Source organism: Mus caroli, unplaced genomic scaffold, assembly GCF_978045245.1.
Source record: "Mus caroli unplaced genomic scaffold, Mus_caroli_1 scaffold_8, whole genome shotgun sequence".
NCBI classification, from domain to species: Eukaryota; Metazoa; Chordata; class Mammalia; order Rodentia; family Muridae; genus Mus; species Mus caroli.
In genome coordinates this window covers 17,284,979-17,308,743 of record NW_028227263.1, presented here as the reverse complement: position 1 = coordinate 17,308,743, position 23,765 = coordinate 17,284,979, and the positions used below count along the sequence as shown (strand labels likewise).

General features: G+C 42.1%; 1 protein-coding gene across 9 annotated transcripts in view; it reads right to left on the bottom strand.

Moving 5' to 3' along the window:
* Tial1 (TIA1 cytotoxic granule associated RNA binding protein like 1) overlaps positions 1-23,765 on the bottom strand; it is a 59,595-nt gene that overhangs the window by 14,091 nt on the left and 21,739 nt on the right. For 5 of the 9 annotated variants that reach the window (XM_029479432.2, XM_029479428.2, XM_029479430.2 and 2 more), the window contains one exon: positions 1,147-1,243. In XM_029479432.2, coding sequence (XP_029335292.1) covers positions 1,147-1,243 — 97 coding nt within the window. Of the gene's footprint in view, positions 1-1,146; positions 1,244-4,801; positions 4,862-7,289; positions 7,813-23,765 lie in introns of those variants that run through there. The other 4 variants (XM_021166439.3, XM_021166440.3, XM_021166437.3 and 1 more) reach the window with 4 other exon arrangements.

Sequence of the window (23,765 nt, the reverse complement as noted above, 5' to 3'; positions counted from 1 at the left end):
GCCCTTCCAGACACTCGTCTTATTACCTGCTGGCATTTCTATGACTAATCCCATTTCAAACTCCATCTATACACCTCCTAAACAAGAAAGAGACCTCTGGTTTCTCTTTTTCACAGGCACTCCTCTTATACCACAGGCTCCATCGACACTCTTCTCTTCACAGATCTTCTTCCTCAGACTTCACTGCAGAAGTGTCTGTTATCCTTTGGGTTCCAGTCTGACTCCCAGTAGAAACTTCCCATGACCCACAACCATAGCAGATATTCACCGTAAGTTCCCACCACACTTTAAGCTAAATGATCCCTAGCTTTCTATTCTATATCCTATGTATTGACTTTAGTCCCCTACCAGCCCTAAAATCTTATCAGGAGAGGAACTCTTATTCACCAATAGATTCTTAGCACTTACCACAGTATCTGGTATACAGCAGTCAAAAAAAAAAAAAAAAAAAAAAGATAAACAGGCAGAAAGGAAGAAAAGAGTAACTGATACAGGAGTCACTGTATACAACTAGAGTCTTAATGAGAAAAGTAAATTTTTTTCTTTGAAAATAAGACAAAATGTTAGATTTTATTTTGGTACTAGGGGTTGAACCCAAGGCCTTGCATATCATGAGTACATGCTGCTCTACCACTGAGCTACATCTCTAGAGCAAGTAAAATTATTATGCAATTTAAATTCCTATCTGCAGAAAGTTCTTCAGGCTTTAGTATTTTCTAAAAGATACATAAGATGCTTGCTGCTCCACTGTGCACATAATAACCGAATGCTGACTTCAAAACATACTAAACCTGACCTTGAAATGTAGACTGAATTATGAGTATTTGCATTGGAGTATGTAAAATACCATCATCTGCCATCTTTCCCAGACAGACTGTTGACAAGCAGAGTCACCTGAGGGTGACTCCGTCAGCACTGGGAAGGATCGGTGCCGAGTCTTGGCCTTCTCACACCAGACTTCACTCCAGACCTAGATTACTAGCCAAATCAACCGATTACGTCAATACCACAACGGGAATCTCTCCAACAGAATAATCTGAAGCTTAAATTAAAATGAATTTTAGAATTTTAGAATCAACTCATGTATCATCTAAAAACACTCAGTATCAGGGTAACAGATGGCACATCTAGCCAGGAAGACCTTACCTCTGTTATCATTTTACAGCTTTTACAGGGTCCGATCTGACTGAATAACTGAAGAATAAGGACTTCTGTCACATCTCTGGAGAGGTTACCTACGTATCTGAGAGAGAAAACAAAAAACAAAACATTATTAGCAATGTTTCTTTAGCTACACCTGTAATATGTTATTTTGTCATCTTTTATTTCAAGTCCCTGTCTTTGATAAATGTATCCAGTTATGCCTAGCCCTATAATAGCTATATTTTCTATTTTATAATAATTTACACCACAAATACTGATTTACTAAGACATCTTGATGAACTAATACTAGACAGTAGTTGTTAGTGGGCTCATCTTAACGCTGCCAACCAAAACAATTACATGAACAAAGAAGAGAGTAGGAGTTCAGTTCTAGCAAAACAGAGAGTAGGTGGGGTGGGGAAGCTGGGGTCTGTTCCACTTTTGGCTAAAGAAGCCTGTTACTGATGGATGGCACACCTTCACTGCTTTAAGAAAAAGGGAATTGAATAATTTAAACTTTCTCATTAAAAAAAAAGTATCAGGATCAACAAAATACAATTTCACGAGGATAACAAAAGTTTAAGAAGAGTTCTTTAGAAATTCAGAGAAAAATTAAGATAAACTCAAAAAATACTTTTAACTGAATATTTTAATTGAAAGGTTTGAGGATTCTTTTCCTCCCAAATTACCTATTGATTAAAAATGTTAACAAGAAAAAAGAAAAGTCATCACCTTACCCCCAAGAGATGACTACCTTGGTTTCTGTCTTACACTATGGGTTTAACTTAGCTCGGTAAATTGCCAAAAGTCTTTCTGGTTCTCAACAAACACCTTAAATGAACATTTTCACAAACCACTCCATAAACCAAAATATTACTTGTCAAATGTGACATAGTTTCTTCTGGGAAATTAAAGGACACCATTTTACTTTTCTAACCACAATACAACATTAGAAAACAGTGCTGAGACTAAAATTAGGCTTGCAACAGTTGCCACATTAAATACATAAAAAGCTTTCAAATGAAACATGTTAAAAGGAAAAGGGCAAGAGAAAGCTATGGATAAGAAAAACCTAAAAAAGATGGGTTAAGAATGGGTAAGGAAGGTGGCCCAGACATTAAGCATGCCTGATGTTCTTGCAGAGGACCGAGTTCAGTTCCCAGCACCTAGGTCTGGCAGCTCACAATGCCTGTAACTCCAGTTCCAGGGAACCAACACTCTCTTCTGGCCTCCTCCCACACCTTTGTGCTCACATGTATGCACATATAATGCACACAGACACAAGCACACACACACACATACACGCACACATAAAAAAGAAATTAAGAAGAAAATGAGCAGCAGCTTCCCAGCTTACTGAGAACTTCACAGTGGTAACCAACAACATCAGGACACATGTTCTAAGGCTGAAACACAAGTCCTGTGCTACTGAAATAAAAGAACAAGCTAGCAGACAAACTGGTTTAATTCTAGCATGCCATCTTTTCCTTATAACTTAAATGGAGCTGACCCACTATAGGCCATGCAGTGATTTTTTTTTCCCTTCTCAGTAGCAGCAAATAGTTAAAGGATTATGAACTAGCTATAAACACCTACTTGATCCTTTTCACTCATAGTGGCTTTATGAGCCTGTGACTATGGAATAACTTGATTTTGTAAGAGACCCATTCTAAAGAAAATGACCAAGTAATCTATATTCATCTAAGCAGTCTAGTGTGCTCATTTCTGGGAGAGGACAAGGGTTAGCAGTGATTTTTAAATGTGAAGCTAGCTAGTAACAAAAAATAAACAGAACATCATTTTACTATAGCAAAGTTTTGATGATTAAAACAGGTTTAAGTTCAGGTTAATGTTTTAAAACATTCATTTAAAAGAAAAAAATGCATGTTACTTTTCACAGCTAAGTCACAATAAAAGCTGTTTTTATTTAACAAGCTTTTCATTCTAAGTCAACCCATTTCCAATCTGTGAGGGATATATTTGATTTCCATATCTAGCACTGTCAAAGATCAAAACTGCTAACATTTAGGTTTAGAATGCCATGAAATATTTATAGAAAAGTCCAGTGCTGAGTTATCCTATTTTTTCAAATACTTACACTAGGATTTAACTGCTAAAGCAGACTAAGTTTTAAAACATACAAAGCCTTCCATGATAGAGGACACTGTAATCTGTTAAGATGAAAAGGACACAATCCAGTATATAACTTCAAATACATTTATCTAAACTTTAGACTGACTTTTCTACTAAAGGTTCTGTAATTTATGTATATAATAGAAGCACAATTTATATTGTGCTCCCACCATCTTTGGTAGCTTATTGAATTGATATGTTTCTCTCCAAATAATATTTTCTATACTGCACCTTCTGCTGCAGCTAAGTAGTAGTATATTCTAAAGTTCCAAGTTTTTAAATATGCAGTCTCTACCAGAAGAACATGTACAAAACAGTAGAATGGCTTGAGTTCTTATAGTAACAGAAAACACTCAGGAAATTCCAAAACCATTTTTAACTCAAGGAAAAATAAGGAAAATGCATACCTTACAGTCTATTTTGTCTTCTAAGAACAGGAACTGTAGGGACTGAAGCATTAATAACTGAAATGATACCTTTATCCCTGACATTGGGTCTAAGTGTCATTGGAGACTAGAAAACTTGGCAGTTTCACAGCAGGCAGAAGTTCACACTGCCAATGAACGACTTCCTATGTCCAACGAGGCAGAAATTAACCACACTGCACCTTGCAGAAAGCTAATGACAGCTTTTCCACCAAATGTGCTCTCGCTCTAGAAAGTAACCCCACCAAAACTGAAATTACCAGTCCTTTTAAACAAAATATAGTGGGGCTACATTTCCATAAAGGCAGTTTTTCCATTATTCTTAACAAGTTCCTATACAAAAGATTTTCAACAATAACCCTCATAGCCCTCTAAAGGGTCTAAGTTGTCACTATTTCAGTTTAGGAAGGCAGCACAGTAGAAGAAAGGCACAGGCACAGTAGAGCAGGGTCACTAACCTGAGCAAGGGCCTTTAAAGGCTGCACCCACACACACTTTGAAGAGACAAAGGTGATTAAGTTGAACCAGATTGATTACAGCCACAATAGAGCTAAATCAATGGTGTGGCTAAGGCTATGAGATCCTTAGATTGTGTTCTTCTGCCTTGCTCACACATCTTCAGAACACACTCTAAATTGATGGTTTATTTCCTCTTTCTTACTGAGTATCAAGGAAGAATAAATAGTCTTATTGGGTTGCATCAGTTTTATCCTAGAGCCACAGTTTCTAGGGTTTTAGTACACCAAACAGAGGACTAAACTGCAATTGACTGATATAATTTAGTGTTGAACTGTGGGTTCAGATACCACAGATAAATCACTACACTGCAAAAACACAACCCAAGGTTGAAGTGTATCCTACAAGGCTGGTCTACTTCAAACACAAGTATCTCAAGTACTATGATCTCATTGGTTTGTTTTTAAGATCACTAATAACCCTAAATAAATGTCAAATAAGAATGAGAACACCAGAAAACAGACCTTTAAAGCAACTATATGACAAACAGGATTTCAGACTCAACATCAAGGCAATTCTATACCACTTTAAATACCATCAAATAAATTAGTAATACTGTAGATAATGAATATTTAAAAACCTACCTAGGCTATAAACACCATATTGTTTTCTGAAGATAACCATATGTCTTAGCTTGTGTGTGTCTGTAGGAAGAAAACCTTACTAGTAACACACAGGCATTTTAAAGTAAACAAGTTAAGATAAGCTTTATTTAGAGTACATAATTTAAAACCATAGTAGCCACTTGAGAAGCCTAATCCATAGATCACAATGCAAAATATAGGCCCTTCATAAGTAAAATCATATCCTATTAAACATTTACTTCGATGTCAAGACTTTACATTAGGTTTACATATATATATATATATATATATATATATATACATGTATGTATGTATGTGTATATACACACACACACATATATATATAAACAAACAAACTTCAGGAAGTATGACAATACCTGTAATTTAAATCAATCAAAAAATTTAAAAACCAGACAACACTACTTTAACCAAAGTACATTTGTAAAAAATTTGAGCACCTCTTATTTTTCAGAGTGAACTAAGTGCAGGAAAGGTTAAGTCCTAGGAAGCTGTACAGTTCTTATACTTAAAAACATAACAAAAACACCTCGACTTCCCATGGAGAAAAGTGGGAAAAGGAAGGTATATAAACACATACTGATATACAGGAACAATAGAGCTAAGATGTTTATTCACTCATATGTATACATCACAGATTTAGGTAACCAAACATAGACAACTGAAATGTCTTTCAGAAAAAAAAAGAGATCTGAGATGATAAATGTATGAAATATTAAAATTGAGCTCTGGTCTAAAGGAGATCTGATAATGTGGATGCGAAGAAATTACAGGAATTAAAAAAAACAGAAAAGGAATACTATGTAACAGACAAAAACAAGAAACCTCTTCTAAGGAACAAATAGATGCAGTTAATGAGACATGAGAATTTACCAATTATCCAGTAGCTATTATGATGCAATGATGACATTTCAGGTATTTTAGATACAATGTAACTGTCATCTTCCTTGAATATATACTTGCTAGGCCTTTCCCAGATACTTGCTAGCTTTCCCAGATGCTGGAAGATCTCACACACACAAAGATTTTCATTCAGGGGGTATGATATGTTTAGGATGTTTTCAAGTTAAAGAAAAAAAAAAAAAAAAGATGTTTTCAAGTTCCCCAAGCCAGATGTTAAGAGAAATAAAAATGTAAAATATAAACAATGCTCAAAAAAATCTGTATCAACACTGAATATACATATGGACCTTCTTTACTGAACATATTTTCTGTGCTACGCATGAAGCTCTGAGAAGCTAGCTAGTCAGAGGTCCTGAATGTCTATCCACCGTCGTCGATTCCCCAAAAAGTACTTTCCCCATCAGCTAACCCAGCCAAGTGGACTCTGACCATCATACCAATCAATAGTAGGCAGTGGGAGGCAAGAGAGACAAAGCAGTAGGCTGACTCTATGTATTTACTCCAGGCAGGAGTAGTAGGCCTGGAGAGGCTGGGAAAACCCAAGGTGCTCACTTTGAACAATGAATTGGAAATTACTCAGACTAAGGAAGAAAAAAAAAAAAAAAAAGAGTGCCACACTATTTGGAAAGGAATACAGACGCTGAGTCATCACTCTGCATGGGAGGGGGGGCCCGGCGGGGGGGGGGGGTAGGGAACGCCAATTAAGCGGTTGGAAGATGCGATTCATTCATTAGATTGGGCTTCAGGTGAAACCCGACAGCTATACCGCGAAAAATAGCACTCAAAAGACAGGCAACAAATAGCGGGAGCAGACATCCCTTTATCCAACTCCGATGGTCCGGACGCACAAACGGATTAGGAAGCGGCATCACTAACTGAGCGAAAGGAGTTTAACTGGTTGTCAGTTTGGCGCAGTAAGCGCTCAAAGTAAACTTCGTTATCCAAGGGACAGAGGTGGTGCACGGCGGCGAAAAGCAATCACTTTGGCACTTCAAAAGCAGCAGGCGCTAGGCGGGTGTTTCTGACAGCGTGGGGCACGTGGGGCAGAAAGAGACAAGGGGCTCCTCTGGTTAAAGAGTGGTAGACTGGGGAGAAGGACTCGGAGCGACTGAGGCTGAGGACGTGGACTGCTGAGGACGTGGACTGAGGCTAAACGTTCAAGCCAAAGGATGCAGTAGTGGTCCCACCCCCGCCAAGCCCTGCCCCCGTAGGGACCCACAGCTCCTGGCTCAGCCCGGAGCCCCCAGAGCACAGGGGGAACAGGAGCTCTCCCGCGCCTGACAGCCTCAGCCGTGCACAAGCCCAGCCAAGCAAGAGTGTGCAAAAAAGGGGTCGGGAGGAAAAAGTCGAGACAAGCCCTAGACCCTAGGAAGTGACTGTGTTTGGGGGGAAGGGAGGGCTTCCTTCTCTGGGAAGGGGGACAGATGAGGAATGCACTTCACAGCCGCGCCACCGCGACGCCCGGCTCTCCGCTTCTAGTCCCGGTCTCCTGCTCTCCCTCCCTCCCTCCGCTTCCCGCAGTGCCCGGGCCACTCGGTGCCTGGCACCCCGGGTCTCGGGTACTCACAGAGTCCGGGGCTGTCCGTCGTCTTCCATCATGGTGGGTGCGACGGAGTGATCCCGGGACAAGGGGGAGGGCAGGGCTGGGGAGGGGAGGGGGCGGGAAGGAAGGGGAGGGGGGCTCCGGGCGCCGGCTGGGGACAGAGGAAAAGGTACTGAACCCGGCTCTCGGGTCCGCTCCCCCCAGCCCGCTCCGGACACTGCGCTCCAACCAGGAGGAGCAGGAGGAGGAGGAGGATGAACAAAATGGCCGCCACCACCAGCCAGGCAGGAAACGCGGCAGGGCGCAGGCGCGGCCCGCCAGGTCACTGCTCAGGCCAGCCGCGACGGCCTGTCCGGCAAAAGTAGCTAAAGAGACAGAAAGCCCGGCCAAAGAGTACACCCTGCGACTGGACACGACGGAGCACGTCGTCGCTGTGGGTCTGCTGGATGGTCAAGACCTATCCGGGTCCAAGAGAGACTCAACACAGAGAGAAAAGCCGCGAAACCAAGTCTCCGGGAATTGCGGTCCCGGGAAAGTGGGGGAAGCCCTTCTCCAGTGGCCTTCTGGGAACTGTAGTTCAAGGCAGACCCTGCGCCTGCCGGAGCGCGAAGGAGAGATTTCTGGGTAGTGTAGTCGTACGTGAGGACGTGCCGCGACTAAGTAGTCGGCGTGCCGGGATAGAGCGAGGAATAAAAGGCGGGCGGCCGAAATGAGAGAGGAGCTGTCCGGGAAGTAAACTACAAATCCCAGAGTGCCTCGCGCCGGGGCCCGCCCCAGGATCGCTCTTAGCATCTTAAGGCTCTTCTGTTGGTCCAGTGTGAGCTTCTGCTCCGCCTCCGTCCAGCCCCAGAGCGGTTTCTTCAACTGCAGATCAGGCGGTGTGCTGGCTCCGCGTGGTTCCTCCGTCAGCCGGCCTTGCCCGCCTCTACTCTCAGAACTGCTGGTCCGTGTTCAACAACCGACGCCTCACGCGACGGGCAGAAGAGAGGCAACTCTGAACCCGGAGAGATGTAGCGGACATCGGGCTACACCAGATCCAGCCTTGTCTTTGAGCACGTGTTCTAACCAGATAGGCCTTTCTAGACTATACCGCTTGTAACTTGCTTTACAAGTTCCACAAGGATCGCTACCCATTATCTCATCGGATTAGTGGGTAAGGCTGCAAAAGAGCAGCCCCTCATTCAAATGGCTTGTACCGCTCTTTCAAATCCCTACTTAAAACTTAAATATTCGCGTGGTGGCGCACAGTACTACTGATCAGGAAGATAATTGGATTTAAGGCCAGCCTAGAAATAGATACCAAGACCTTATCAAAAACTAATAATCAATGAAAACAGCAAAGAGGCTCAACGACCAGGTCTCATGTCAAAACATAGTCTCGAGTTCGGTTATTGGAGGACACAGGCTGCTAGTATTGAGATGCGCTAAAGCAAGAGAGGAGATAGAATCATGACAATCTACTGGATGTACACATTTGTGGCTGAGGCCGCTAGGGGTCAGACGAGGGGATGGCATTCCCTGAGACTGGAGTTAACAGTGGTTGTGAGCTACATATGAGTGCTGAGAACCAAACTGGAAGCCACTGTAAGAGCAAGTATGCTCTTAACCAGCTCTCCCGTGCCCCCAGCTGCACACTGTCTCATTGAAGGAGAGAAAAAGTCTGGTGGCCAACAGAGAGCTTTGGAGTAGCTTATAGGTCTGCTTAGCTGCATTCTGAAACCCTACATGAATTTACAGGTACAGTGGGAGATTGGAGGCTGCTTCTCCATGAGCCTAGGAAGGAGAGAGTCTGAATGAAAAAGGGATTATATCCCAAAGTGAAAAGGAAAGAGCAACTGGGCCTGGTGGCGCATGCCTTTGATCCCAGCACTTGGGAGGCAGAAGCAGGCGAATTTCTGAGTTCGAGGCCAGCGTGGTCTAGAGTGAGTTCCAGGACAGCCAAGGCTATACACAGCAAATCCTATCTCGTCTCGAAAGAGCCAAAAAATTAAAAAAAAAAAAAAAAAAGGAAAGGAAAGAACTTCAGAGAGCTTCAGAAATCTACACAAGTGAAAAAGGGGGGTGTGGGGGGGGGAAGAGGTGGGGATGGCACCAAGCTCAGCCTCAGCCATACAGTTCCCATCCACTTCCAAAAGGCAAGCCAAGTGAAATGCAGGCAGTCCTATACCCAGCACAAGCCCACGACCCTTGCAAGCCTTAAATCCAGGTTTGACACAGCAGTAATTGCCCCAGCAGAAAAATTCAACAGCAGAGAGACTCTTATCTTGTCACACTGTATGACTCAGAGGCCAGTAGCCAGAAGCAATCTGAAGGGAGAATCTATTTTTAAAAACAGCTACCTGGGGACCTGAAACCAGGGAGCGTCCACAGAGCCTCAACCTGTTAGCATCCCAAGATAAAGAGAGGTCCACACATGCTGTGTAGAGAGCAGGAAAGCTAGTCACCAACAAACCAAAGGATGCAGGTGACAGTATGTTCTCAGGCTGGGAAAACCATGGAGAAATTATTAGGTGGTTATGAGACCCATGGGTGGATCAAATTCTAGAGTCACCTACCTGTTACTACTGTTAGTGCTTAAGGATACTGACATTCCAAGGGGTGTTTCTGATACCCACAGCTGGATCCCTCCAGCAGGGTGGCTAGTATTCAGGAGGTCTTGTAAGCATGAAGCTGGGGCCTCTAGCTGTCCCAGTCTCAGTGCTGTGGCTGCAGCTCATACCCCATTGCATTTAGGAGATACCCTTCAGCTAAAACACTCATTATCCCAGCAGTGTGATGTGGAGAGTCAGGACAGAGTGAGAAAATCTGCCTGTCCACAGAATGTAAAACTTGACCAGCAGACATCCCTGCTGCACAAAAAAGAAAAACAGCCACTGTGAAGACAGATCTGGGAGACGGGAAACAATCGGTACCCATTCCGCAGCATCATAAGCCATAGGAAAGCCAGAGTCTCGCTTCAACTGACACCCCCTCCTTATGCTGCACATACAATCTTTCTTTTTCTGAACTCTTTATTTTTCAGAGATTGTCAATTTGGGGTATGTGTATGGGTAAGTGCACATGTATTGCATGGCAGTTCCTAGAGAGGCCAGAAGCATGAGCTGCCCCTGAAGCTGGAGGCAGTTAAGAGTTGCCCAACAATGTGGGTACCAATACTGAAACTCGGGTCCTCTGCAAGAGCATTGTGTGCTCTTAACCACTTAACTTGGTCTCCAGTTTTTTGAGGACCTGGAAAGAAGCCATTCTAATGCCTCATCTTCCCAGTAAGAACCTTCCATTCCCCAACCTAAGCCCCACTTGTTACTTAGCCTCTCTGGGTCTGTGAATTGTAGCATGATTATCCTTTACAGCTAATACCCACTTATAAGTGAGTACATATGTTTCTACGATATAACATGTCAGCAATACAAAAAAATATCTTGGGATAGCTCAGTTGGTTGAACTGAGGCCACAAGTTCAATCTCTAGCACAACAAACATTGGTTATAACCATGCACACGTGTAGTTGCAAAACTTGGGCGGTGAAGAAGGCAGGAAGACCAGAAGTGTAAGCTCTATAGTGAGTACAAGGACATTCAGGGATACATGAGAATCTGTCTCAGAACATACAAAGTAAACATTTAAAGCTCTGATGAGAAACATTAACTCATTTATAAAGGCAGAAGAACATCAGATCCCATCAGCAATGCTCAAATCCAGGGAAGCATGGAATGGTATATTTCAGCCCTGAAAGAAAATAATTGCCCATCAAGATTTCTGTAGCTAACAAAGCTATCTTTTAAATTTCACAGGCATTTCAAGTCAAGCATAGACTAATACCGTACCGTACATGACGGTCGGACCAAGGCTGGAGAAATACTTAAAAGAATGTTATACAGAGGAGAGGGAAAGTCTCAGTCACAAATCACAAAAAAAAAAAAAAAAAAAGAATTTCATAAGACGAATAGCTGAACAAATTAAAACTAAGAAGGAATCCATCATGATCTACACAGTAATCCAGGGAACCTCTGATACTGATAGGGGAGAAAGTAAAAAACAAACAGTAATCCAACCAATGAGAGAAACAGTGGACAAAATTACAGTAGTTAGGATGCATCTCTCATACTAGTGCCCTTAAATATAAATAACCCCACCTTGCCAATAAAGCGATGCAGAGTGTCTAACTAGATTTAAAAGACTATATCCAACTATCCGTTGACTGCAAGAAACACATCTCAGTGATGAAGGCACTAACAGACAGAGTCGAAGAATGGAAAGCAAGCAAGGGGAAACAAAAGCATGCTGGCATAGCCATTCTAACATCGGATAAAGTAGATTTCAAAATTAAAGAAATGAAGGCCTCTATATATTAATAAAGGAGAAAATGCATAAAGAAGACACTAAATTGTGTATATGTAAAAAACAATCCATTTTTCCTTCCCATTCCCTGCTCCCAGATTGATGACTCGAGACTATTTATTAATAAATGCCTTGGCCACAAGCTTTGGCTCATTCCCTGACTAGCTTGTAATGTATTTAACCCATTCAAATTAGTTAGTTGGTTAGTTACCTCTCCTGCAGTCCCAACCTGCTTCCTTTGTGTATTCCAAGCATCTTGCTTGGACCTTTTGCACCTCTATCTCCTAGAATTCTCTCTCTTCCTGCCAGTGTCCCACCTTTTTCTTGCCTCAACTCATTGGCCATCAGCTTTTTTATTGACAGGTGATGCTTTTAAGAGATGATAGATAGATAGATAGATAGATAGATAGATAGATAGATATGCATGGATTCTGATATTGAGTGGTTCTAGTATCCTAGATAGGTAACACAAACTAAAAATAAAACCTCAGTTAAATACATCATAGATCAAATAGACTTAACCAGTATCTTCAGGATATTCCATCCAACAGAAACAATATGCATTTTTCTTAGCAGCTATGAAACATTAAATAGACCATAAAATAGACCACACTCAACATCATAAAGTCTTATCAACTGCACAAAATAGTATCTCTTATTAGATAATAGTGCAATCAAACTAGAAATCGATTGCAAGAACTATAGAAACTATACAAATGCATAGAAACTAAATAACACACTCTGGAATAGCATTGAGGAAATTAGAGAGGAAATGTTAGTTTGCAAAAGCAAGTGAAAATGAAAGCACAACCTTTGGGATATGTCTAAGGCAGTTCCAAGAAAACACTCATAACTATGAGTGTGTGGTGGCTATTCCTGGTTGTCAGCTTGACTACATCTGGAATGAACTATGATCTAGAAATGGAGGGTACACTTTTGATCCAGATCTTAAGGCTGGAAGACACAAGCTTCTGACCCAGACCTTGACATGGCTTGACACCCACTTTTGAATGAGATCTTGGGGCATAGTGGTCATGAACAGCTTAGGTCCAGGCAAGGTAGTACATGCCTTTAATCCCAGCAGATCTCTGAGTTCAAGGCCAGCCTAGGACAGAGCAAGTTCCAAATCCAGGCATGGTGGCACATGCCTTTAAGACGGCTATGCCTTCTGCTGGAGGCCTACATAAGGACAATGGAAGAAAGAAGGCTCACTCTTCGAAGCCTGCTTGCACTTACTTGCCAGCACTTCTGTTGGAACTTAATTCTTCAGGAATCCAGCTTATACAAAAGACCAGCTGAAACAACTAGCCCTGTGGGACTGAGCGACTACTAACCCTGATTCTTGGACTTCCCATTTGCAGTTGCCCATTGTTGGGTTAGTTGGACTGCAGACTGTAAGTCATTACGATAAATTCCCTTTTTTTTTTTTTTGTGGTTTTTCGAGACAGGGTTTCTCTGTGTAGCCCTGGCTGTCCTGGAACTCACTTTGTAGACCAAGCTGGCCTCGAACTCAGAAATCCGCCTGCCTCTGCCTCCCGAGTGCTGGGATTAAAGGCGTGCGCCACCACGCCCGGCTACGATAAATTCCCTTAATATGTGGAGACCTTCCACAAGTTCCAAATACAGAGTGCTTACATCAAAAAAATGGAGAAATCAATGGTGCACCTTGGGTTTTCAGAGAAATAAGAACAAACCCAAAGCAGCAGGCAGAAAGAAATAACAAAGGATAGAATTTAATGAAATTAGGAGTAAATTGATAATTCACAAAGCTCATCAGGCAAAGAGGTGGCTCTTTGGGAAAGACTGACAAACCAAAATAGTTAAGAGAAAGAAAAGATACAAATCCATTAAATTATAGATGAAAAGGAGGGAGGTTGCTATAGATGCCAATGAAATGGAGAGAATCATTAGAAAGTATTTAGAAAACATTTAAAAAAAACTAGAAGAAATGATTAAGTTTCTAGCCATATATAACTGAAATCAAATCAAGAAGATATAAACAGCTTAAAGACATCCATAACCATCAGTAAGATTGAAGTAGTAGAAAACAAAAACAAAAACTTTCCAAAAAAGAAAAGGCCAGGGCCAGATGGAATCACTGTTGAATCTACCAAATCTTTACGGAGGAACCAACATCATTGTACCTCAAACTTTCATAAAGTGGATAAGGAAGAAACACCACCAAAAGCAACCTATGAAGCTAGTTTTACTCAGATACTAAAACCAAATAACACAACGAAGAAAGGAATTTGTACACCAATTTCCCTGGTGAATATAGATATTAAAAAGTCTTAGTCGGGCGTGGTGGCACACGCCTTTAATACCAGCACTTGGGAGGCAGAGGCAGGCGAATTTCTGAGTTCAAGGCCACCTAGGGGTCTACAGAGTGAGTTCCAGGACAGCCAGGGCTACACAGAGAAACCCTGTCTCGGAAAAAAGTCTTGATAAAATTTTTGCAAATTGTGCTCAAGAATACATTTAGGCCAGGCATGGTGGTGCCACCTTTAATTCCAGCACTCAAGAAGCAGAGGCAGGTAGATCTTGAGTTGGAGACTAACCTGTTCTACAGAGCGAGTTCCAGGAACTCACTGGAACACAGAGAAGCCCTGTCTTGAAAACCCAGGAAAAAATTCAGATCATACACAGGCAGAGAGAAATAGCTCTGGGCAACATTGGCTACACTCTCAGAAAACCCGAGTTTTGGTTCCCAGCACCTACTCTGTGGTTCACAGGCATCTGTTGTTACAGGTTTAGGGGATCTGATGCCCACTTATGAATTCTGTGAGCACACATACATGCAGGCAAAATACCCACACATATTAAAAAAAAAAATTACAAAAAAAAAATACACCATTACCAAGTTAATATCATTCCAAGTATGCAAAGTTGGTTCACTATATGCAAATAAGTAAGTGTAATTTTGTACATAAGGAGGACAGAAATCATATCACCATTCAAATCGATGCAGAACAAGTCTTTAACAAACCTCATTTATTTTTCTTGATAGTAATCCTGAGTAAAGGCTAGCAAGGTCACTTAGTGGGTACAGGGGCCTGTCACAAAGCCTGATAGCCTGAATTTGATTCTCTAGAACAACAAATAAGATATAATAATAAATTGTTAAAAGTCCCGAAGAAATCAGAAATAAAAGGAACAAACCTGAGTATGACATTATATGACAGACATTATATGACAGATATATAGGTCATTACACTAAATGCAGCATTCACCCTAATGGAATGAAACAAGGGTGCCCCAACCACTCTTATCCAATATCATACTCGAAGTCTCAGCTAGAGGAATAAGACAAAAGAAATAAAGAAATACAAATAGGAAAAGAAAGCACCCAGAAATTATCTCTATTTAAAGATGACACAACCCTATACTGAAAAGACTCCCAGAGACTCCACCAGAAAACTCCTAGGTCTGATAAACCCTTCCCATAAAGTGGAAGGATACAAAAATTAGTATCTTTCCTATATACTAATAACAAAGTTACTGAAAGGAAACCAAAAGAAAAAAATCCCATTCCCAATAGCTTAAAAAAATACTTAGACCGAAACTCACCAAGAAAATGATTAACCTCAACAATAACAACTTTAAGACCCAGAAGAAAGAAAAGCAAGGAAAACTAAAGGATGGGACGATGTCCTGTGCACCTGGACCGGCAGAAGTAACATTGTCAATGGATACATAGCTAGCTGAGAGCACTCTTTTTTTTTTTTTCTTTTGGTTTTTCTTTTTCTTTTTCTTTTTTTTTTCTTTTGGTTTTTCGAGACAGGGTTTCTCTGTATAGCCCTGGCTGTCCTGGAACTCACTCTGTAGACCAGGCTGGCCTGGAACTAGAAATCCGCCTCTCTCTGCCTCCCAAATGCTGGGAGTAAAGGCGAGCACCACCATGCCCTGCACTGAGAGTACTCTTGCAATTCAGTTAAAAAACTACCAAAATTCCAATGACATGTTTCACAGAATCAGGGTGGAAAATCCTAAAATTCAATCTCATATTATATTACAAAGCCTTGTTTGTTTGTTTGTTTGTTTTTTAAGCAGCTGGGTGCGATGGTTTAAGCCTTTAATCCCAACAGAAGCAGGGATCAGGCAGAACCAAGAGGATCTCTATGAATTCAAGGCCAACCTGGTGTGCATAGTAAGAGCTATAGAGAGAGATTATTTTTCAAAACAACAACAACAAAAGACAGAACTAGGAAAACAGTCAGGTAGACTAGTGGAATATAATACAGACCCAGACCTGCGTAGTAGCGCACGCCTATAATTCCAGCACTTGGGAGGCAGAGGCAGGTGGATTTCTGAGTTCAAGGCCAGCCTTGTCTACAGAGTGAGTTTCAGGACAGCCAGCTACATAGAGAAACCCTGTCTCGAAAAAAAACAAAAATAAATAAATAAATACATAAATAAATAAAGACCCAGAAAGAACCTTACACTGTTAGTACCTAATTTTGACAAAGTTGTCTAAAAACATGCATTGGGGGAAAGAAAGCCTCTAACAAATTGTGCCAAGAAAATTATTCTCTATGTAGAAGGATAAAATTGCATCCATATCTCTCACTGAACACACACACACCAAACCAATTCAAAATAGATCAAAGATCCTACCATAAGATTTGAACCCCTGAAAATACTGGAGCAAACCACTTTGATCTACATGCATAGATAAAGACTTTCTGAACATGATTCCAAGGGTTAGAGAGAGAGTTCGGTGGTTAGGAGTGGTTACTGCCCTTGCAGAAGACTCAGGGTCAGTTCCCAGCAGGGGAATGGCAGGTATCTGTAATTTCTCTTCTGATCTCCAAGGGCTCCTACATACATGTAGTACATATACATAAGCAGAAATACATAAATTAAGAAGAAAATGACTCCAATAGTAAAATATATAATTCCCAAAACTGACAAATAAGATTATATGAGATTATAAAGCTGCAGAGCAGAGGAAATAATCAGCAGAATAAACAGACAGCCTAGCGGAATGTCCATCCCATGGCCTGTAGGCTGTATTCATCTAAAGGTAACTCTAAGATCACACAAAAGCATAAACTTACCTAAAACATTAAAGCATTGTTCTGCATAGGATTATTTTTATTTTAAAATTTGCATTTACACTGGGCATGGTGGTGCATGCCTTTAATCCCAGCACTCAGGAGGCAGAGGCAGGAGGATTTCTGAGTTTGAGGCCAGTCTGGTCTACAGAGTGAGTTACAGGACAGCCAGGGCTATACAGAGAAACCCTGTCTCAAAATAAATAAAATAAAATAAAATAAAATAAAATAAAATTTGCATTTATCCTCTGACAATTTCTCTCACACATATACAATGTATTTTGGTCATATTCTTCACGCTCACCTATCTTTTTCCACTTCTCCTCAGGCTCCCTAAATGTGCCCTCCCCCATCTTCCACTCTTCCTCCTCCTTTTTTATAACCTACTGTTTAATTACAGTTGGTTAATTAGTTTAATTAGTACTGCCTGCATGTGCACAGGCAACCTACAAGTGGTCACCACCATCTAAAATAGGAGGCAGTGACTCTGTCTCCCCCCAGTGCCGAGGTCCAGCCTCAGCATGAGGAGGGTCCTGAGAAAGACAAGAATGGGAGCAGAGCTGGTTCAATGACGCAGAGTCAGTTTTGAGAGCAGATGCAAGCTGTCAGTTCAGGTGCTCTCTCTGTTCCCTGAATATTCTCATTCTTTCTTCCCCCTTCTCACCATGCTTTAGCCTCCCTCCTCTCGTGCTTTAGCCTCTCCCCAGCAGCCATCAATTGCCAATAGCGCCTCAGCTAAGGAGGAAGCTCATGAGCACCTCCCCCATCAATGCTAGAGTTATTGATTAGATTGATCTTGTGCAAATACCCGCAGCTCCTGTGAGTTCATGAGTACAATGGCCAAATCATGTCCAGAAGACAGAATTTCACAGCACTCCTCCTCAGCCTCCAGCTCTTAATTTCTTTCCACCCTCTCTTCCGGACGTTCCCTGAGCCTTGTGGGAAATAATATAGATGTACCACTTAGGGCTGAGCATTCAAAAGTCACTTACTCTCAGCACTTTGACCTTTGGGTTCTCTGCATTGATTTCTCGATGCTTGGCGGGGGATATATATATATCTGATCAAGGCTGAGAGCAGCACTAATCTATGTTTGTAAGCATAAATATTTAGAAGACAGCTTGACTACATGTCCATTTAACAAAACAGTAGTAGGTTGTCCTCTGTGGCCTACAGTCTGCCAACCATGGATATTTAACCAGGTTTAGAGTTCCAGGAGCGAATTCCTTCCTGTGACGCAGGCCTCAAAGCAAGCAGAAAATGATGGGTTACTACCATAACAGTTATGACATTATTACACCTGCGGATACATCATTATATGACACGTGTGTGTGATATTTTATTTATCAATTTGTTTGTAACTTAGCCTTGCAGTTCTAGAGCATAGACTTTGCAAATGATAATGTTATATCTTAACGTCATTAAAAATATATGTTTAGTCTAATAATCTGGCAGGTTGCCTGTTGGATACCCTGTGAAATAATGAAAAAGCAAAATTCTTTTCAAACACACATTATAGAGAGGATTAATAAGATAGAGCTAGAGAGATGACTCTGTAGTTAAAGAGAATTGGCTGCTCTTCCAGAGGACCTGGGTTCAATTCCCAGCACCCACATGGCAGCTCACAGCTGTCTGTAACTCCAGTTCCAGGGGATTCAATGTTCTCTCCTGGCCTCTGTGAGCACTAAGTGCTCAAGTATTGCACAGATATAGATGTAGGCTAAACACCTTATCCATAGGGGGAAAAAACCTGGGATATTCAGAGAACTACAAGGAGTAAACACACATTCAGGTATTTTTTTCCTTAGAACCCTTCCCATGTTCGGGAATTTTCCTCACTTTCCCTTAATAAATCTATGCTTGATTCTTCTCTAAAATTAAAACAGGGGACAGGTAAAATGGCTCATGCCTTTAATCCCAGCACTCTGGAGGCAGAGGCAGGCGGATTTCTGAGTTCGAGGCCAACCTGGTCTACAGAGTGAGTTCCAGGACAGCCGGGGCTATACAGAGAAACCCTGACTCGAAAACAAACAAACAAGAATTAGGTTGGACTGAAGAGCTGGTTTGGGGCTAAGAATACTTGCTATTCTTATGGAGGACTAGATTTAGTTCCTAATATCCACAGGGCGCTCATACCTGTCTGTAACTCCTTTTCAAGGACTCTGAAGCCTACTTCTGGCCTGTGATGCTACCAAGCACGCACATGGCGCATATATATACACAGAGACAAAAGTCCCATACAAATAAAAATAAATCTTAAAAGAATAAATGAAATTGGGACCTTGACAGATGGTTCAAAAGTTAAGAGTATGTACTACTCTTTTGTTGTTGTTTTGTTTTTTTTCAAGACAGGGTTTTTCTGTATAGCCCTGGCTGTCCTGGAACTCACTCTATAGACCAGGTTGGCTTCGAACTCAGAAATCCGCCTGCCTCTGCCTCCCAGGTGCTGGGATTAAAGGCACGCTCCACCACGCCCGGCTACATACTACTCTTGTTTGTTTGTTTGTTTGTTTGTTGGAGTTTTTTTTTTCAAGATAGGCTTAACTCTAACAGCCCTTGTTGTCCTGAAACTCAATTTGTAGACCAGGCTGGCCTAGAACTCATCTGCCTGCCTCTGCACCCCAAAGTACTGGGCATATTAGGTGCACATAGCACTCTTACAGAGGACCCATTCTTGGTTTCTAGCACCCATGTCTGGTGGGTAACTCCAGCTCCAGGGTAGCCAGTGTCCCTGGACCCTGTCTCAAGTGCATATACCTCACCACACACACACACACACACACACACACACACACACACACACACACACACAAATACCAAAATTAAAAATAATAATTATTAAAATAGGCCAGGTGTTATTGACCACATCCTTAATCCCAGAACTTGAGAGTCAAAAGGCAGAGGAATCTATAAATTCAAGGTCAGACTGGTCTACACAAAGAGTTCCAAGCCAACAAGAGCTATGCATACAGTGACGCTCTGTCAAAAAGAAGAAAGAAAGAAGGAGGAGGGGGAGGAGGAGGAGGAAGAAGAAGAGGAGGAGGAAGAGGAAAAGGAGGAGGAGGAGGAAGAGGGGGAGGGGAAGGAGAAGGGGAAGAAGAAAAGAAAGAGAAGAAGAAAAGAAGAAAGAAGTAGAGGAAGGAGGAGGAGAAGGAGAAAGAGAAGAAGGAGAAAAAGGAGGAGAAGAAGGAGGAAGAGAAGGAGGAGGAGAAGGAGGAGGAGAAGGAGGAGAGGAAGAAGAAGGGAAGGAAAGAAGGAAGGAAGGAAAAGAAAAAAGGAAAGAAAAGAAAAACAAAGATTGTGGGATGGTTGTTATGCAGCAGTTGATGACAGTAACAATTCTGATAAGTCACTCCCCTCAACTAAGAAGGTGGAAGATACTTCATTCAATTATCCTCTGTAGTCTCCAAAGGCCCATGTGACTTTCCTATTTTTCCAACATATCTTTAAAACTTCCCCCCATAGGTTCTCTGTTAGCATGTGATTTCTGTTTCCTCACTATAAAGATGAGAAAACGGGGAGCTTAAGAAGTATACCAAAGGTCACAACTTCCTACGAGCTTCAGCTAACTCATGAGCCTTTACCACTTCAACACTAGTAATCAACTATTCATTATTCTACCTAGTTATGATGGCGATTGCGGTTGATGTCACTGGAAGAATGACCATTATCCGGAAGGTTCCCACTCATGGCCCAGCAGGGGGAGCTCTCTTTCTAAGGAGCCACTCTGCACTACCCGGGGGTAAGCCAAGGCCATGTCTTGGTGGACAGGCGGGTCATCCTGGGAGATGGAAGTCTCCTTGGGAGGAAGGGAAAAGAAGAAACCATTGACTAAGCTCCAAATTAACGGTGTTAATTTTTAATACAAGAGCCTGGCTTTGCCTTAAAGAATCCAAGGTCCTTGGCTGGATAACTGTACGGCATCCGATCCCTTGCCAAGGTAAGCGGCAGTTCTCTGCAGTGGCCCATAGAGGCTCCCAAGTAAAGGAGATCTGAAATATCAGCATGGCTGCCTTCCTTAGTTCTCCATCCCCTGGCAGAAATACTGGAGAGCAAGTCTCTCCCCTCCCTGGACCACCTTGTCTCCCTAAGTCCTTCGTCCTGACTCTGTACTTGGCTCTAAGGAGCTGCCTCATTCTTGTCCTTTGGCAATATTCTCCCTGATATGATGGGTGAGGGAAAAGGGACCTTCCTCCCTGACTGAGGCTTTAAAAATCAGAGACTCAAGTCAACATGGGAGATAAACAGTAGTTCTTGTTACCCACCCAGGCTTCATAGTCTGCCAGTGTAACCCATTCTACCCCCTTTCTCTGCATCAGGGTTTGGAAAAAAACAATGAACAATCCTTTGACCATCTTTTGTCTTCTCTGGCCACCTTTATATTGATGCTTATTTTAGATCAAGGTCTAGGGAAAGCTAACAGGCCAAAGGAAGTGTATGGCCATCTCTGATAGGCCTAGCAAAATTCCACTAAAAGGGAACATGAATTCAAGACCAGCCTGGGATGTATATAGTGGTTTCAGAGCCAGGCTGGATCATAGAGTGAGAATCTGTCTCAAAAGAAACACAGATATCATTGTAACTCCTGTTAAAGACTGTGGTGAAGCCGGGCGTGGTGGCGCACGCCTTTAGTCCCAGCACTCGGGAGGCAGAGGCAGGCGGATTTCTGAGTTCGAGGCCAGCCTGGTCTACAAAGTGAGTTCCAGGACAGCCAGGGCTACACAGAGAAACCCTGTCTCGAAAAACCAAAAAAAAAAAAAAAAAAAGACTGTGGTGATTTGAACGAGAATGGCCCCTGTAGTTTAAATATTTGAATTCCATTAGTAGCTGTATGGGAAGGCTTAGGAAGTATGGCCATGCTAGAGGAAGTATGTCAATGGGGTAGACTTTGAAGTTTCAAAAGGCTTGTGCCCTTTCAAGTTAGCTCTCTCTACTTCCTGTTTGTCGGTTGAAATGTAAGCTCTCAACTGTTGCTCCAGCACCATGCTGCCTGCTGCCATGATCCCCACCATGACGGCATGGACTCTTATATCTTTAGAACCTAAGCCCAAATAAATCCTTCCTTCTATAAACTGCCTTGGTCTTGGTGCTATTCCCACCAATAAAAAACGTCACAAAGACAAAGCTGGGTATGGTAACAAAGGCCAGCATACCAATCCGTGGCAGGCTGAGGCAGGAGGATCATGAGTTCAGGATCCATCTCAGTACATTGTTTACCTAGTGTGGTTTGAATGGGAATGGGCTCCAGAGGCGTTCGAATACTTGGTCTCCAGGAAACGAAACTATTTGGGAAGGGACTTGTGGTCTCAGAGGAGGAGATGTGTCCTGGGCTTTGAGGAATCAAAAGCTTCCCAACACCCCCAGTTCTCCCTCCCTCCCTCCCTCCCTCCATCTCTCCATCTCTCGTGCTGTTGAAGATGTGAGACCTCATCTGCTGCTATACCATGCTTTTCCCTCACCATCCCGGGCTCTAACCCTCTGGAAACTTAAACCCAATCAATTGTTGTTGTTGTTGTTTTTGATAACCTACCTTAGTCATTGTGTCTTATCACAGCAATAGTAAAAGTAACTAATACAGAAGTTGTTACCAGGAACTGGGCTATTGCCGTGGAAGACTGCTCATCTCACCGGATAGAATAAGACCACTACAATTTTTGAGCCAAATGTGAAGCAAGCTTGATTTTTATTGGGGTGTCCCTGAGAGCTGGCTAGTGACTGTCTCCTAAACTAGGCTAGAGAGCAAGCAGCCTTGAGGAGCCCCCTTTAAGGAGCAAAATGCAAAGCAGAGACAATGGAACAGTAAAAAAAGTACAAAAAGATCTCAAAATAACCAACCACCCAAAACTCAACAGCCGATAGGTAGTAGTCGACAATTAGGAAGGGTTTGGGTGTTCTCAAAAACAAGTCAAAGTCATGGGCTGAGGCAGGGAGACTTAAAAACAGAAGCTCAGCTTCTACAGTAAATAGAAACTTATTTTTAACAATATAATATAATGGCTCCTGCTCTCAGAATGGAGTCAGGCAGGTCCCTACCCCCACACCCCAGACCTGACCATGTGGATGTTTGCAGGAAGACTTTGGGACTTGGGTTAGAAAAGCTGTTGAATGCTCTAAGTAAAAGTTAATGGAAATCCCAGTAGGAACTTAGAAGTCAGTAGTGTGGTAAGAAATTTGGTTTCTTTAAAAAAAAAAAAAACAACACAGAAATAGTAAAGGAATATGTTTTCATTTTAATTCCAGATGTGGGATATGGGGCTGATTCAGATTGTCCACAGCAGCTGACTATGCTCTGGCAGGGAGTGATTTTGCCAGCTGCAGATAGTTTCTGTGATTGTGTGACATTCAGATTTCTGGGGACTTTTCTGAGGGTATATAATGCTAGAGCCACCAAGAGGTGGGTTGTTGGTTGTTGTTGGTCACCATTTGTTAGGTAGTAGTGCACAAAAAGTGCTAGAGCTCCTGACAGTGAAGATCAAAATTGCCCCAAGGAATTTGATGCACCTAATCAGCAGGAAGTAGTCTAACAATAACAGTTGCCCCCTTTCCAACCTCTGAGGTTATTCAGGGATCTCTTTACTTTCTTCTCCATCCTGTTTTCCTCTCTTATCTAGTGTTAGAGAATTGAAAGGATGGAGGAAAAAGGGTGGAGAAAGGTGAAAGAAAGAAGAATCCACAAAGTAGTCAAAGACAACTACTCATTAGTCCTGAGACCTATAGAACCTATAGACCTATAGACCTATATGGACTGTAGAAGCCTAACACAAGAAGTTTTAGTGGGTAAGGAAGTCACTGGGTCAGGGACTACTCTTGTAATATTTTGGCAAAGAAAGTGGCTTCTTTCTGCCTTCTTCCTAAGAACTTGCCTGAGGCTAAATTTAACAGTAATGGACTAATTTCTTTGGCATTTTCAAGACAGTTTAATATTGAATGACTCAGCAGTGTGGTTATTAGAAGTTGCTGTTATGGAAATCTACAATGAAAAAGAGCAAATTGGATAAAAAGAAATACCAAGTATAGAGTCTGAAGAAAACCGAGCACCAGAAATGTCATGCTGGAGCCAGGCTCGTGCTGAGAGAAGATAAGAAGAGTAAGGAGAGGCCTGGTGCTTA